General features: G+C 36.9%; 1 protein-coding gene across 1 annotated transcript in view; it reads right to left on the bottom strand.

Moving 5' to 3' along the window:
* Positions 1 to 1,674: 1,674 nt before the first annotated feature.
* The window catches only part of LOC133542865 (lipolysis-stimulated lipoprotein receptor-like), a 71,784-nt gene continuing 55,433 nt past the window's right edge, over positions 1,675 to 18,025 (bottom strand). The window contains exons 4-9 of the mRNA XM_061887079.1: positions 16,299 to 16,445; positions 16,053 to 16,217; positions 13,141 to 13,260; positions 10,528 to 10,882; positions 5,935 to 6,607; positions 1,675 to 3,076 (exon numbers count right to left, since the gene is read on the bottom strand). Of these exons, the coding sequence (XP_061743063.1) occupies positions 3,041 to 3,076; positions 5,935 to 6,607; positions 10,528 to 10,882; positions 13,141 to 13,260; positions 16,053 to 16,217; positions 16,299 to 16,445 (1,496 nt within the window). The 3' untranslated portion in view covers positions 1,675 to 3,040. The remainder of the gene's footprint in view (positions 3,077 to 5,934; positions 6,608 to 10,527; positions 10,883 to 13,140; positions 13,261 to 16,052; positions 16,218 to 16,298; positions 16,446 to 18,025) is intronic.

Here is an 18,025-nt window from a genome sequence, read left to right as displayed (position 1 = left end):
ATGACAACCCTTTTCATAAAAATGCCCAAATTTTAAACTTTTCTTGCAAAATTGCGAATGTTGAGTAAAATTCCAACTTTCATCATAATATTGCACAAACGTTCACTTTTTCTTGTCACATTTTGAATTAAATGAGGACTTTTATTATAATACTGCCAACATTTTAAGTTTTTCTTGTGAAATTGTGATTTGTATAATTGCAACTGTGATTGAGTAAAATTACCACCCTTTTCATAAAATTGCCAAAATTTCAAGCTTTTCTTGTAAAATTGCAACTGAGTAAAATTACGACCCTTTTCATAAAATTTACAAAATTTCAAGCTTTTCTTGTAAAATTGCGACTACTATTGCGTAAAATTCAAGTCAAATTTTTTCCAAGTAAAATTCTGCTTATTATAATATTGCCAAAATGTTCAAGTTTTCTTATAAAATTGTAACTTTTGTTGTGTAAATTACGACTCTTTTCATAAAAGTGCCAAAATTTAAAGCTTTTCTTGTAAAATTGCGACTATTATCGAGTAAAATTCTAGTCAATTTTTTCCAAGTAAAATTCTGCTTATTATAATACTGCCAAAATATTCAAGTTTTCTTATAAAATTGTGAGTTTTGTCGAGTAAAATGACAACCCTTTTCATAAAATTGCCAAAATTTAAAGCCTTTCTTGTAAAATTGCGACTGAGTAGAATTACGACCCTTTTTATAAAATCAACAAAATTTCAAGCTTTTCTTATAAAATTGCGACTATTGAGTAAAATTCTAGTCATCATTTTTCCCAAGTAAAAGTCTGGTTATTATAATATATCCAAAATGTTCAAGTTTTCTTATAAAATTGTGAGTTTTGTCGAGTAAAATTACAACCCTTTTCATAAAAGTGCCAAAATTTCAAAATTTTCTTGTAAAATTGCGAATGTTGAGTAAAATTCCAACTTTTATCATAATATTGCAAAAATGTTCAGTTTTTCTCGTCACATTTTGAATAAAATGAGGACTTTAATTATAATACTGCCAACATTTGAAGTTTTTCTCGTGAAATTGTGATTTGTATAATTGCAACTGTGATTGAGTAAAATTACGACCCTTTTCATAAAATTGCCAAAATTTCAAGCCTTTCTTGTAAAATTGCGACTGAGTAAAATTAAGACCCTTTTCATATAATTTACAAAATTTCAAGCTTTTCTTGTAAAATTGCGACTACTATTGAGTAAAATTCAAGTCAAATTTTTCCCAAGTAAAATTTTTATTATTATAATATTGCCAAAATGTTCAAATTTTCTTATAAAATTGTGAGTTTTGTCGAGTTAAATGACAACCCTTTTCATAAAAGTGCCAAAATTTTAAGCTTTTCTTGTAAAATTGCGAATGTAGAGTAAAATTCCAACTTTCATCATAATATTGCACAAACGTTCACTTTTTCTTGTCACATTTTGAATTAAATGAGGACTTTTATTATAATACTGCCAACATTTGAAGTTTTTCTTGTGAAATTGTGATTTGTATAATTGCAACTGTGATTGAGTAAAATTACGACCCTTTTCATAAAATTGCCTAAATTTCAACCTTTTCTTGTAAAATTACAACTATTATCGAGTAAAATTCAAGTCAATTTTTTCCAAGTAAAATTCTGTTTATTATAATACTGCCAAAATGTTCAAGTTTTCTTATAAAATTGTGAGTTTTGTCGAGTAAAATGACAACCCTTTTCATAAAAGTGCCAAAATTTAAAGCCTTTCTTGTAAAATTGCGACTGAGTAAAATTACGACCGTTTTCATAAAATTGCCTAAATTTCAAGCCTTTCTTGTAAAATTGCGACTATTATTGAGTAAAATTCTAGTCATAATTTTTCCCAAGTAAAATTCTGGTTATTATAATATTGCCAAAATGTTCAAGTTTTCTTATAAAATTGTGAGTTTTGTCGAGTTAAATGACAACCCTTTTCATAAAATTGCCAAAATTTTAAGCATTTCTTGCAAAATTGCGAATGTTGAGTAAAATTCCAACTTTCATCATAATATTGCACAAACGTTCACTTTTTCTTGTCACATTTTGAATTAAATGAGGACTTTTATTATAATACTGCCAACATTTGAAGCTTTTCTTGTGAAATTGTGATTTGTATAATTGCAACTGTGATTGAGTAAAATTACGACCCTTTTCATAAAATTGACAAAATGTCAAGCTTTTCTTGTAAAATTGCGACTAGTATTGCGTAAAATTCAAGTCAAATTTTTTCCAAGTAAAATTCTGCTTATTATAATATTGCCAAAATGTTCGTTTTCTTATAAAATTGTAACTTTTGTTGTGTAAATTACGACTCTTTTCATAAAATTGCCAAAATTTCAAAAATTGCGACTGTAATTGAGTAAAATTACGACCCTTTTTATAAAATCGACAAAATTTCAAGCTTTTCTTATAAAATTGGGACTATTGAGTAAAATTCTAGTCATCATTTTTCCCAAGTAAAATTCTGCTTATTATAATATTGCCAAAATGTTCACGTTTTCTTATAAAATTGTGACTTTTGTCGAGTAAAATGACAACCCTTTTCATAAAAGTGCCAAAATTTCAAGATTTTCTTGTAAAATTGCGAATGTTGAGTAAAATTCCAACTTTTATCATAATATTGCAAAAATGTTCAGTTTTTCTCGTCACATTTTGAATAAAATGAGGACTTTAATTATAATACTGCCAACATTTTAAGTTTTTCTTGTGAAATTGTGACCTTTTTTCTTGTGAAATTCCAACTCATTTTTCACAACATTTGCATAGTATGTATACATTATTAATGTTCTATGTACACATCTTTATATATCTAGAAAGGCTGCTCCTAAAGACAAAGGCATTTTTCACAGGTCTCAAGAAGGTAACAAATACAAGAATGTGTGTGTGTGTGTGTGTGTGTGTGTGTGTGTGTGTGTGTGTGCGTGCTTCAGCAACACAAACCAGGCAGCGATGACATCATCAGTAAGGATGCTCATTGAAGCATAGCAGTTCCAGTCAGTACCATAGCTCTTGTCCAGTCACATGACCGCCGTCAGCCAATCAGACGATGAGGGAATCCCGGCTGAGAAGAGTACTCTGTGACAGGAGAGGAGTGCAGCGTGAACACAGGTGAACACGGGTGAACACAGGTGCACACGGGTGAACACAGGTGCACACGGGTGAACACAGGTGAACACAGGTGAACACAGGTGAACACAGGTGAGTGGAGAGTCATCCCCAGGTCAGGGCACACAGGTGACATAAACACACACTGATGTTGTTTCCAAGCTTTGTCAGAGAGGAAGTGAGCAGTCGTGAGTGTTAGTGAGGAGGAAGAAGAAGAAGAAGAAAGTTCTACCTAGTCTTCATTCTGCACGCAAGAGAACCTCACCTGTTAAACGTACAACAACATTGATATCAACAACGACAACATTGATATCATCAACATGATAATAAGAGTCAACATGCAGCGACGATACATGAGTGTTTCCCACGGATGTACAATATCATTATTTAGGGGAAACATGTTGATTCATGTTAGTGATGTCGCACAGTAGGGCCGATACCGATACCAATTATTAGTAGATAATGAGGGTGATGAGTGCTGTATTCATTAGCAGTCAAAGTGATTTAAAGATGATTATTAAACATCTGCACAAGACTTGAGGTTGTTTTGAATATTATTATATTTCAGGAAATAAATGGTCGCAATCATTAAGGAAGTTGAGCTCCTGATGCTGACACTTTTGTTACTGGAGACTTTGCATGTGATATGTCACTGGAATTATGTGACACTTGTTTATATTGACTACTGTCACCTGTCATGATTATGACACGTGTGTGCTTAGCTGTTGTGTAGCTGCTAGCTCCTGGTAGCCTCCAGTCGAGCATGTTTACCTTTTGTCTAGAAGAAGTAAACACTCTGCAGGACTGCTTGTATCGCACATGATATCACACACAAGTAAACACTCTGTAGGACTGCTTGCATCGCACATGATATCACACACAAGTAAACACGCTGAAGGACTGATTGTGTTGCACATGATATCACACACAAGTAAACACTCTGCAGGACTGCTTGTATCACACATGATATCACACACAAGTAAACACGCTGAAGGACAGATTGTGTATCGCACATGATATCACACACTAGTAAACACGCTGCAGGACTGCTTGTATCACACATGATATCACACCCAAGTAAACACTCTGCAGGACTGCTTGTATCGCACATGATATCACACACAAGTAAACACGCTGAAGGACAGATTGTGTATCGCACATGATGTCACACACAAGTAAACATACTGCAGGAATGCTTGTATCGCACATGATATCGCACACAATTTAACAATCTGCAGGACTGCTTGTATCACACATGATATCACACACAAGTAAACATGCTGCAGGACTGCTTGTATCACACATGATATCACACCCAAGTAAACACGCTGAAGGACAGATTGTGTCGCACATGATATCAAACCCAAGTAAACACACTGCAAAACTGGTTGTATCGCACATGATATCACACACAAGTAAACACTCTGCAGGAATGCTGGTGTCGCACATGATATCACACCCAAGTAAACACGCTGAAGGACAGATTGTGTCGCACATGATATCAAACCCAAGTAAACACACTGCAAAACTGGTTGTATCGCACATGATATCACACACAAGTAAACACGCTGCAGGACTGCTTGCATCACACATGATATCACTCACAAGTAAACACACTGCAGGACTGCTTGTATCGCAAATGATATCATACACAAGTAAACACGCTGCGGGATTGCTTGCATCGCACATGATATCACACACGATTAAACCATCTGCAGGACTACTTGTATCACACATGATATCACACACAAGTAAACACGCTGCAGGACTGCTTGTATCGCAAGTGATATCACACACAAGTAAACACACTGCAGGACTGCTTGTATCACATATGATACCACACACATGTCAACACTGTGCAGGACTGCTGGTGTCGCACATGATATCACACACAAGTAACCAAGATGCAGGACTGCTTGTATCACACATGATATCACACGCAAGTAAACACATTGCAGGACTGCTTGTATTGCGTATGATATCACACACAAGTAAACACGCTGCAGGACTGCTTGTATCGCACTTGGTATCACACACATGTCAACACGCTGCAGAACTGCTTGTATCGCGTTTGATATCACACACAAGTAAACACGCTGCAGGACTGCTTGTATCGCACATGATACCACACAGAAGTAAACACACTGCAGGACTGCTTGTATCACACATGATATCACATCAAATCGTGTTGGGGTTGACAACATTTGAAAAGAGTTCCTAAGAGTGTGAAGAAGACATGATGAAGAAGACACCGCCGGTTCCCCAAAAGGGGCAAGCGGTAGAAAATGGATGGATGGATGATGAAGAAGACATGATGAAGGAGACATGATGAAGAAGACACCCCCGCGACCCCAAAAGGGGCAAGCGGTAGAAAATGGATGGATGGATGATGAAGAAGACATGATGAAGGAGACATGATGAAGAAGACACCCCCACGACCCCAAAAGGGACAAGCGGTAGAAAAATGGATGGATGGATGATGAAGAAGACATGATGAAGAAGACACCCCCGGGACCCCAAAAGGGACAACCGGTAGAAAATGGATGGATGGATGGATGATGAAGAAGACATGATGAAGAAGACATGATGAAGAAGACACCCCCGCGACCCCAAAAGGGACAAGTGGTAGAAAATGGATGGAGGGATGATGAAGAAGACATGATGAAGAAGACACCCCCGCGGCCCCAAAAGGGACAAGCGGTAGAAAATGGATGGATGGATGATGAAGAAGACATGATGAAGAAGACACCCCCGCGACCCCAAAAGGGACAAGCGGTAGAAAATGGATGGACAGATGATGAAGAAGACATGTTGCCGTGACAACTCACCACTTTACGAGACTTGTCCCTGCCGTCCTCTCTCCTAGTGAGCGTGCATCGAGGTGAAGATCCGTCAGTTGTATCTGCTTCAGGTCGGTCGCTAGGCAACCTGCTCCGGCGCGGGCCTGACTCCTCCCCACTCCTCTTGGAGGGCGTGTCCGAGTCCTGGCTCCTCCCCTGGTCCGCCCCTCGTAACTTGGCCTTGCGCTCCAACAGGCGGTTCAGGAATGTTCCGTCGTCGTCGGAAGACGGCGGCGGGTTGACGGCGGAGGGGGGCGGGGCCGAGCGCTCGGCGCCCCAGGTGCCCCGCCTCTTTGTGGGGGAGGGAAGTGGACTTATGTCGCGTTCCGTTTTTCTTTGTCTCCTGTGTCGCTCGTCGCCGCTGTCTGCCGGCTGGTGGTGGTCGTCGTAGCAACGCAGAGGAGGGGGAGCATGTGGGGAGGAAGGATGGCGAGTGAACTCCTCAAGTTCTGTTCCATGGTCTTCATGCTCCCTTCTGCCTCCTCTCTGCTTGCTACCTAAGTCCTCCACTGATCTCCTTCCTGCGCCCTGATACTCCTTCCTGGGCAGGTGTTCTGAGCGAGGGTTCCACCTGGGCAGGTGTTCTGAGCCAGGGTTCCACCTGTGCAGGTGTTCTGAGCCAGGGTTCCACCTGTGCAGGTGTTCTGAGCCAGGGTTCCACCTGCACATGACAGCAAGACACACGTGACAATATGCAAATGTAGGGAGTCACCGCCTCATTTATTACCTGACACACACACACACACACACACACACACACACACACACACACACACACACACACACACACACACACACACACACACACCTAAGTACCATTAAAAAAGTCTACTGAATTAAAAGTTACTCCCCAGTTTATTACTCAACTAACTACTCGTTAGTGTTACTTAAGTCCTTAATTGTGATGTTTGGCTTCTGTGAGTATGTGTACGTGTATATAAGACTAATACGTATGTGTATATAAGACTAATAAGTATGTGTATATAAGACTAAGTATGTGTATATAAGACTAATAAGTATGTGTATATAAGGCTAATAAGTATGTGTATATAAGGCTAATAAGTATGTGTATATAAGGCTAATAAGTATGTGTATATAAGACTAATAAGTATGTGTATATAAGACTACGTGTATGTAAGACTAAGTACTGTATGTGTATGCAAGACCAAATATGTGTATACAAGACTAAGTATGTGTATACAAGACCAAGTATGTGTATACAAGACTAAGTGAATGTAAGACTAAGTACTGTATGTGTATACGAGACTAAGTATGTGTATACAAGACCATGTGTGTGTATGCAAGACTAAGTGTATGTAAGACTAACTATGTGTATACAAGACTAATAATGTGTATACAAGACTAAGTGTATACAAGACTAAATGAATGTAAGACTAAGTACTGTATGTGTATGCAAGACCAAGTATGTGTATGCAAGACTAAGTGTATGTAAGACTAAGTATATGTATACAACAATAAGTGTATGTGAGACTAAGTATGTGTATGCAAGACTAAGTATGTTTATGCAAGACTAAATGTATATAAGACTAAGTATGTGTATATAAGACTAAGTATGTGTATATAAGACTAAGTATGTGTATGCAAGACTAAGTGTATGTAAGACTAAGTATGTGTATATAAGACTAATAAGTATGTGTATACAAGACTAAGTGAATGTAAGACTAAGTACTGTATGTGTATGCAAGACCAAGTTTGTGTATGCAAGACTAAGTATGTGTATACAAGACTAATTATGTTTATACAAGACTAAGTATGTGTATACAAGACTAAGTGAATGTAAGACTAAGTACTGTATGTGTATACAAGACTTAAGTATGTGTGTACAAGACCATGTGTGTGTATACAAGACTAAGTGTGTGTATGCAAGACTAAGTGTATGTAAGACTAACTATTTGTATACAAGACTAATAATGTGTATGCAAGACTAAGTGTATACAAGACTAAGTGAATGTAAGACTAAGTACTGTATGTGTATGCAAGACCAAGTATGTGTATGCAAGACTAAGTGTATGTGAGACTAAGTATATGTATACAACAATAAGTGTATGTAAGACTAAGTATGTGTATATAAGACTAATAACTATGTGTATACAAGACTAAGTGAATGTAAGACTAAGTACTGTATGTGTATGCAAGACCAAGTTTGTGTATGCAAGACTAAGTATGTGTACACAAGACTAATTATGTTTATACAAGACTAAGTATGTGTATACAAGACTAAGTGAATGTAAGACTAAGTACTGTATGTGTATACAAGACTTAAGTATGTGTGTACAAGACCATGTGTGTGTATACAAGACTAAGTGTGTGTATGCAAGACTAAGTGTATGTAAGACTAACTATTTGTATACAAGACTAATAATGTGTATGCAAGACTAAGTGTATACAAGACTAAGTGAATGTAAGACTAAGTACTGTATGTGTATGCAAGACCAAGTATGTGTATGCAAGACTAAGTGTATGTAAGACTAAGTATATGTATACAACAATAAGTGTATGTAAGACTAAGTATGTGTATATAAGACTAATAACTATGTGTATACAAGACTAAGTGAATGTAAGACTAAGTACTGTATGTGTATGCAAGACCAAGTTTGTGTATGCAAGACTAAGTATGTGTATACAAGACTAATTATGTTTATACAAGACTAAGTATGTGTATACAAGACTAAGTGAATGTAAGACTAAGTACTGTATGTGTATACGAGACTAAGTACTGTATGTGTATACGAGACTAAGTATGTGTGTACAAGACCATGTGTGTGTATACAAGACTAAGTGTGTGTATGCAAGACTAAGTGTATGTAAGACTAACTTTTTGTATACAAGACTAATAATGTGTATGCAAGACTAAGTGTATACAAGACTAAGTGAATGTAAGACTAAGTACTGTATGTGTATACGAGACTAAGTACTGTATGTGTATACGAGACTAAGTATGTGTATACAAGACTTAAGTATGTGTGTACAAGACCATGTGTGTGTATACAAGACTAAGTGTGTGTATGCAAGACTAAGTGTATGTAAGACTAACTTTTTGTATACAAGACTAATAATGTGTATGCAAGACTAAGTGTATACAAGACTAAGTGAATGTAAGACTAAGTACTGTATGTGTATGCAAGACCAAGTATGTGTATGCAAGACTAAGTGTATATAAGACTAAGTACTGTATGTGTATGCAAGACCAAGTATGTGTATGCAAGACTAAGTGTATGTAAGACTAAGTATGTGTATACAAGACTAAGTGAATGTAAGACTAAGTACTGTATGTGTATGCAAGACCAAGTATGTGTATGCAAGACTAAGTGTATATAAGACTAAGTACTGTATGTGTATGCAAGACTAAGTATATGTATACAACAATAAGTGTATGTAAGACTAAGTATGTGTATACAAGACTAAGAGTATGTAAGACTAAGTATGTGTATACAAGAAAATGTGTGTGTATACAAGACTAAGTATATGTATACAACAATAAGTGTATGTAAGACTAAGTATGTGTATGCAAGACTAAGTATGTTTATGCAAGACTAAATCTATATAAGACTAAGTATGTGTATATAAGACTAAGTATGTGTATATAAGACTAAGTATGTGTATGCAAGACTAAGTGTATACAAGACTAAGTGAATGTAAGACTAAGTACTGTATGTTTATGCAAGACCAAGTATGTGTATGCAAGACTAAGTGTATACAAGACTAAGTGAATGTAAGACTAAGTACTGTATGTTTATGCAAGACCAAGTATGTGTATGCAAGACTAAGTGTATGTAAGACTAAGTATATGTATACAACAATAAGTGTATGTAAGACTAAGTATGTGTATGCAAGACTAAGTGTATGTAAGACTAACTATGTGTATGCAAGACTAAGTATGTTTATGCAAGACTAAATGTATATAAGACTAAGTATGTGTATATAAGACTAAATATGTGTATATAAGACTAAGTATGTGTATGCAAGACTAAGTATGTGTATGCAATACTAAGTATGTGTATATAAGACTAAGTATGTATATATAAGACCAAGAATGTGTATATAAGACCAAGAAAGTGTATATAAGACCAAGAATGTGTATATAAGACTAAGTATGTGTATATAAGACCAAGTATGTGTATATAAGACCAAGTTTGTGTATATAAGACTAAGTATGTGTATATAAGACCAAGTATGTGTATATAAGACCAAGTATGTGTATATAAGATTTAGTATGTGTATATAAGACCAGGTATGTGTATATAAGACTAAGTATGTGTATATAAGACTAAGAATGTGTATATAAGACCAAGTATGTGTATATAAGACTAAGTATGTGTATATAAGACTAAGTATGTGTATATAAGACTAAGTATGTGTATATAAGACCAAGTATGTGTATATAAGACTAAGAATGTGTATATAAGACCAAGTATGTGTATATAAGACTAAGAATGTGTATATAAGACCAAGTATGTGTATATAAGACCCGAGTATGTGTATATAAGACTAAGAATGTGTATATAAGACCAAGATTGTGTATAAATAGGACCAAGATTGTGTATATAAGACAAATTGTACCTGTTGTGAGGGTAGTCATCACTGTGGCTGTGCTGCTGATGATTACGTCCATGCCTGCGAGACGAAGATGAGGGAGGCGGGTCATCACTGTAGCGGCGTGGTGGTGTGATGTCCTCCACCTTGTGACGGGCCTCTGACTCGGGGTGTCGGCGAGGTGAAGGAGCGTCGTCACGGTAACGGCGAGGTGAAGAAGGAGCGTCGTCACGGTAACGGCAAGGTGAAGAAGGAGCGTCGTCCCGGTATCGCCTGGCTTCTGGCTGAGGGCGCTCGTCTCGGGCAGGAAGTGTTTTCTTTTGGACATGTCGGAGAGTTGTGTCTCCTTCGTGAAGAGAACTCAGCTCCGACTGAACGCAAGCTGCATGGTGACACAACAACTCTCACAACAAGCTGCATGGTGACACAACAACTCTCACAACAAGCTGCATGGTGACACAACAACTCTCACAACAAGCTGCATGGTGACACAACAACTCTCACAACAAGCTGCATGGTGACACAACAACTCTCACAACAAGCTGCATGGTGACACAACAACTCTCACAACAAGCTGCATGGTGACACAACAACTCTCACAACAAGCTGCATGGTGACACAACAACTCTCACAACAAGCTGCATGGTGACACAACAACTCTCACAACAAGCTGCATGGTGACACAACAACTCTCACAACAAGCTGCATGGTGACACAACAACTCTCACAACAAGCTGCATGGTGACACAACAACTCTCACAACAAGCTGCATGGTGACACAACAACTCTCACAACAAGCTGCATGGTGACACAACAACTCTCACAACAAGCTGCATGGTGACACAACAACTCTCACAACAAGCTGCATGGTGACACAACAACTCTCACAACAAGCTGCATGGTGACACAACTCTCACAACAAGCTGCACGGTGACACAACAACTCTCACAACAAGCTGCATGGTGACACAACAACTCTCACAACAAGCTGCACGGTGACACAACAACTCTCACAACAAGCGGCACGGTGACACAACAACTCTCACAACAAGCTGCACGGTGACACAACAACTCTCACAACAAGCTGCACGGTGACACAACAACTCTCACAACAAGCTGCATGGTGACACAACAACACTTTTATTATTTCCCCCAAAGTCCACATGAAAGCTACAAAAAAAGTGTTATTCCTCGATTAATCGAACAAACTGATCGATGAATCACTCAATGACTAAAATAATCAATATCTGCAGTTTTAATGTCAGAAAGGTTTGAAAAAGTATGTTTTATTTATGTTAACATTGATTTTGCATTATAAGTCCACCATAGAAGTGGGTCAAAATCTAGTTTTTAATGCACTTGACGGACAGCAACAATTTCATTGTTGGGGGAATAGAATTATATTCAAGCTGTTTTTAAAAAGTATACAAAAATTATTTCACATAAATAAAAAAAGTGTAGTTGGGGGTACCGTTAAAAAAATTCTGTTTCGGGCCCCAGTTTCTCTAGGTGTGGCCCTGCTGCACATCCACTGATGATAATAATAATTATAGTAATGATGATATTTATATTAATGACAGTAACAATAATAATTATAGAAAATAAATAATAATACGACTACTAATATGAATTATTATAGTGATAATAATAATAATTATTATTATTAAGAATAATGATTATAGCTGTAGTAATAATAATAATTATAGTAATAATAAAATAACTAATAATTATTATTATTATAGTAATAATAATACCTACAGTAATTACAGTAAAAAAAAGTATAGTAATAACAACGGTTGCAGTATTAAGAATTATAATAAAAAAGATATGAGTCTTAATAATAATTGTTGTAGTAATAATAGTAATATTAATAATAATTATTATAGTAACAATAGTAATAATTATTATAGTAGTAATAATAAAATAATAATTATAGTCATAACAAAATAATAATAATAACTATAGTACTACTAATGATAACTACAGTCAAAATAATAATAATTATAGCAATTATAGTAATATTAACAATTGTTATGATAACAATAATAATTATAGTAATAATAATATTTATAGTAACTATAGTAAAAATAAAAATAAATAATAGTAAAAATAATAATAGTAATACAAAAAATAATATTAATTAATATAGTACAAATAATAATAATTATTATATTAATACTACTTATTATTATAATAATTATTATTATATTAATAATACTTTATTATTATAGCAGTAATAATAATAATGATTATAGTAATGATAAAATAATAATGATAATCATAGTAATAATTATAACAATTATTATTATTATTGTTATAATATTAACTATAGTAATTACAGTAAAAATATAGTAATAATAACTATTATTGTAGTATTAATTATTATAGTAAAAAATAATACTATCAAAAATGATTATAGTAATAATAGTAAGGATAATTATAGTAGTAATGATAAAATAATTATAGTACTACTAATAATAATACTACTAAAAATAATAATCGTAAAGTTAACAATTATTATGATAGTAATAATAATTATAGTAGTAATTAAATAATAATAATGTTAGTAATAACCATTATATTAATGTGGTAATAACAGGAATGACATTTGATGATGTAAGAATGTGTTTGGAGAACTCACACTGGTGGCTGCTGGACCTGGCAGGACTGAAGTGAGCCAGCTGGTTCTCCACGTACTGAAGAACCCTGAGTGAGTCCTGCTGGTCCTGAGGGCAGGGAGCTCCTGCAGCTTGGACTGGACCTGGACACAAAGACTGGATCCATCAGCAAGTCTTCCACATGTCCTTCATTCCACATCCCAGTGCATTTACAAAACTACACCAGGAACAACTGCCAATGTCTTCTTAAGTATGCACTTATTCACTTTTTATGTATGCACTTATTCACTTTTTAAGTATGCACTTATTCACTTTTGATTTGCTTCTCCTTTCCCGTCATCACAGAAAAATGATACCAAATGATACTAATTGGATTAAGATGGCTTTTATAAGTGTTTCCACACACTTTTAGGCCTTAGGTCATGTCAGGGAGCACCAAGGAACACTAGAACACACACACACACATATATATATATATATATATATATATATATATATATATATATATATATATATATATATATATATATATATATATATATATATATATATATATATACATATACATATATATATATACATATATATATATATATACACTTGTCAACTTTATATTGACTAGTGTCTTATTGTTCAATCATTATTACAAATGTCTAGCTTGTGTGCTATTGTGTGCTAAGCTGTGGCGTAGCTGCTAGCTCCTAGTAACCTACAGCCTAGCATTTTTACAATTTGTAGATGACTTTAGTCAAATAGAAAAAACTTGTGTGTTTCATTGGAGGACATTTAGATGTTAACTGTCCGTCAGCTTTGTACAAGTAAACACTCTGCTTGTGTCGCACATGATATCACACACACAAGTAAACACTGCTTGTGTCGCACATGATATCACACACAAGTAAACACTGCTTGTGTCGCACATGATATCACACACACAAGTAAACACTGCTTGTGTCGCACATGATATCACACACAAGTAAACATTGCTTGTGTCGCACATGATATCACACACACAAGTAAACACTGCTTGTGTCGCACATGATATCACACACAAGTAAACATTGCTTGTGTCGCACATGATATCACACACACAAGTAAACACTGCTTGTGTCGCACATGATATCACACACAAGGAAACACTGCTTGTGTCGCACATGATATCACACACAAGTAAACACTGCTTGTGTCGCACATGACATCACACACACAAGTAAACACTGCTTGTGTCGCACATGATATCACACACAAGGAAACACTGCTTGTGTCGCACATGATATCACACACAAGTAAACACTGCTTGTGTCGCACATGATATCACACACAAGTAAACATTGCTTGTGTCGCACATGATATCACACACACAAGTAAACACTGCTTGTGTCGCACATGATATCACACACAAGTAAACATTGCTTGTGTCGCACATGATATCACACACACAAGTAAACACTGCTTGTGTCGCACATGATATCACACACAAGGAAACACTGCTTGTGTCGCACATGATATCACACACAAGTAAACACTGCTTGTGTCGCACATGACATCACACGGAAGTAAAAACGCTGCAGGACTGGTTATGTTCCACATGATATCACACACAAGTAAACACTCTGCTCGTGTCGCACATGATATCACACACAAGTAAACACTCTGCTTGTGTCGCACATATCACACACAAGTAAAGACTGCTTGTATCACACATGCTATCACACACAAGTAAACACTCTGCTCGTGTCGCACATGATATCACACACAAGTAAACACTCTGCTTGTGTCGCACATATCACACACAAGTAAAGACTGCTTGTATCACACATGCTATCACACACAAGTAAACACTCTGCTTGTGTCGCACATGATATCACACACAAGTAAAGACTGCTTGTATCACACATGCTATCACACACAAGTAAACACTCTGCTTGTGTCGCACATGATATCACACACAAGTAAAGACTGCTTCTATCATACATGCTATCACACAAAAATAAACGATCTGCTTGTATCGCACATGACATCACACACAAGTAAACAATCTGCTTGTATCGCACATGATATCACACACAAGTAAAGACTGCTTGTATCACACATGCTATCACACACAAGTAAACACTCTGCTTGTGTCGCACATGATATCACACACAAGTAAAGACTGCTTCTATCATACATGCTATCACACAAAAGTAAACAATCTGCTTGTATCGCACATGACATCACACACAAGTAAACACTCTGCTTGTGTCGCACATGATATCACACACAAGTAAACACTCTGCTTGTATCACACATGCTATCACACACAAGTAAACAATCTGCTTGTATCGCACATGACATCACACACAAGTAAACACACTGCAGGACTGTTTGTATCACACATGATATCACATCATTTTTAATTAATTATTATAGTAAAAAAATAATACTATTAAAAATTATTATAGTAAAGATAATTATAGTAGTAGTGATAAAATAATAATTATAGTACTACTAATAATAATACTACTAAAAATAATAATAGTAATATTAACAATTATTATGATAGTAATAATAATTATAGTAGTAATTAAATAATAATAATGTTAGTAATGACCATTATATTATTGTAGTAACAACAGGAATGACATTTGATGATGTAAGAATGTGTTTAAAGATACAATCGCACATGATATCACACACAAGTAAACACTCTGCAGGACTGCTTGTATCACACATGATATCATACACAAGTAAAAACGCTGCAGGACTGCTTGTATCGCAAGTGATATCACACATTTACATTCAAGCTGATATCATTACAAGCTGATATTAGACTGATATCTGATGTCAATATTGGATTGGGACACCTCTGACTTTATGCCTGATTGTGTGTGTTGTGATGAAAGCAGACTTATGACATCATGATGGTGTGTTGTTGTGTTGAAAGCAGACTCACCTGCAGAGAGCAGACTCCCATTAGAAGGTGTGACAGACAGCAGGGAAGGTGGAGCAATGGGCACCAAGGAAGGTGGAGCAATGGGCACCATGGCTGGGACACCAGAGACAAAGTAGGGGGTGAAGGCGGGCGTCTGCGTCTTGATTCCTTTCCCCGCCTCGTACACTGCAAAGAGGAGGAGGAGGAGCCAGGACGTGACACACCTGTCTGTGGGAGGAGCCAGGCGGGTGGGGTCCCACTACTCACGGTGTCGGGGGCAGCAGCAGCTGTCAGGACAGCAGCAGCAGCTGACGTAGCAGCAGCAGGAGTGAGGACAACACTGGCACCAACACACTCCCAGCAGCAGCAGCAGCAACACACTGCCCACCACCACCGCACACACAAACACCCACTCTGACACACACACACACACACACACACACACACACACACACACACACACACACACACACACACACACACACACACACACACACACACACACACACAGGTTACATCATTTGGAGTTGTTGATCATGACTTGTGGGCACCAGCCTTTCTGCAGGTTGTGGAGACATAACACTGTTATACACTTTAATAAATCATAAAGTGATGACATCGTGCTGTATTTGACTTTTTTCAACCAAAAATGCTTTGCTGTGATTAGTGGGTACTTGTACTTGAATTAAAAACATGTTGACAGGAGGTACATCACTGAAAAAAAGGTTGAGAACCACTGACTTAGGCATCTTCAGAACAGGTTAAAAATGTTTCTGTGGAGGGAGGTTGTGATTAGCACACCACAGGTATGAAGATCTGCGCCCCCGTCTGGGTGGCTGGAGACAGCACACCTTCAAGACGGGGGCGTGGCATGGGCAGGACGGCGAGACACAGCTGGCAGGTGATTAGATGTCACAGGTGGTCCACGTTAATCTAATCACCTGTTGTCTTGTTAACCGTGATCACCTGTTGTCTTGTTAACAGTGATCACCTGTTGTCTTGTTAACAGTGATCACCTGTTGTCTTGTTAACAGTGATCACCTGTTGTCTTGTTAACAGTGATCATCTGTTGTCTTGTTAACAGTGATCACCTGTTGTCTTGTTAACAGTGATCACCTGTTGTCTTGTTAACAGTGATCATCTGTTGTCTTGTTAACAGTGATCGCCTGTTGTCTTGTTAACAGTGATCGCCTGTTGTCTTGTTAACAGTGATCGCCTGTTGTCTTGTTAACAGTGATCATCTGTTGTCTTGTTAACAGTGATCGCCTGTTGTCTTGTTAACAGTGATCGCCTGTTGTCTTGTTAACAGTGATCGCCTGTTGTCTTGTTAACAGTGATCGCCTGTTGTCTTGTTAACAGTGATCGCCTGTTGTCTTGTTAACAGTGATCGCCTGTTGTCTTGTTAACAGTGATCGCCTGTTGTCTTGTTAACAGTGATCACCTGTTGTCTTGTTAACAGTGATCACCTGTTGTCTTGTTAACAGTGATCACCTGTTGTCTTGTTAACAGTGATCACCTGTTGTCTTGTTAACAGTGATCACCTGTTGTCTTGTTAACAGTGATCATCTGTTGTCTTGTTAACAGTGATCGCCTGTTGTCTTGTTAACAGTGATCGCCTGTTGTCTTGTTAACCGTGATCACCTGTTGTCTTGTTAACAGTGATCGCCTGTTGTCTTGTTAACAGTGATCACCTGTTGTCTTGTTAACAGTGATCACCTGTTGTCTTGTTAACAGTGATCACCTGTTGTCTTGTTAACAGTGATCATCTGTTGTCTTGTTAACAGTGATCACCTGTTGTCTTGTTAACAGTGATCACCTGTTGTCTTGTTAACAGTGATCATCTGTTGTCTTGTTAACAGTGATCGCCTGTTGTCTTGTTAACAGTGATCGCCTGTTGTCTTGTTAACAGTGATCGCCTGTTGTCTTGTTAACAGTGATCATCTGTTGTCTTGTTAACAGTGATCGCCTGTTGTCTTGTTAACAGTGATCGCCTG

This window comes from Nerophis ophidion, linkage group LG25 (genome assembly GCF_033978795.1).
Source record: "Nerophis ophidion isolate RoL-2023_Sa linkage group LG25, RoL_Noph_v1.0, whole genome shotgun sequence".
In the NCBI taxonomy this organism is placed as follows: domain Eukaryota; kingdom Metazoa; phylum Chordata; class Actinopteri; order Syngnathiformes; family Syngnathidae; genus Nerophis; species Nerophis ophidion.
This window is presented reverse-complemented; position numbering and strand designations above follow the sequence as displayed.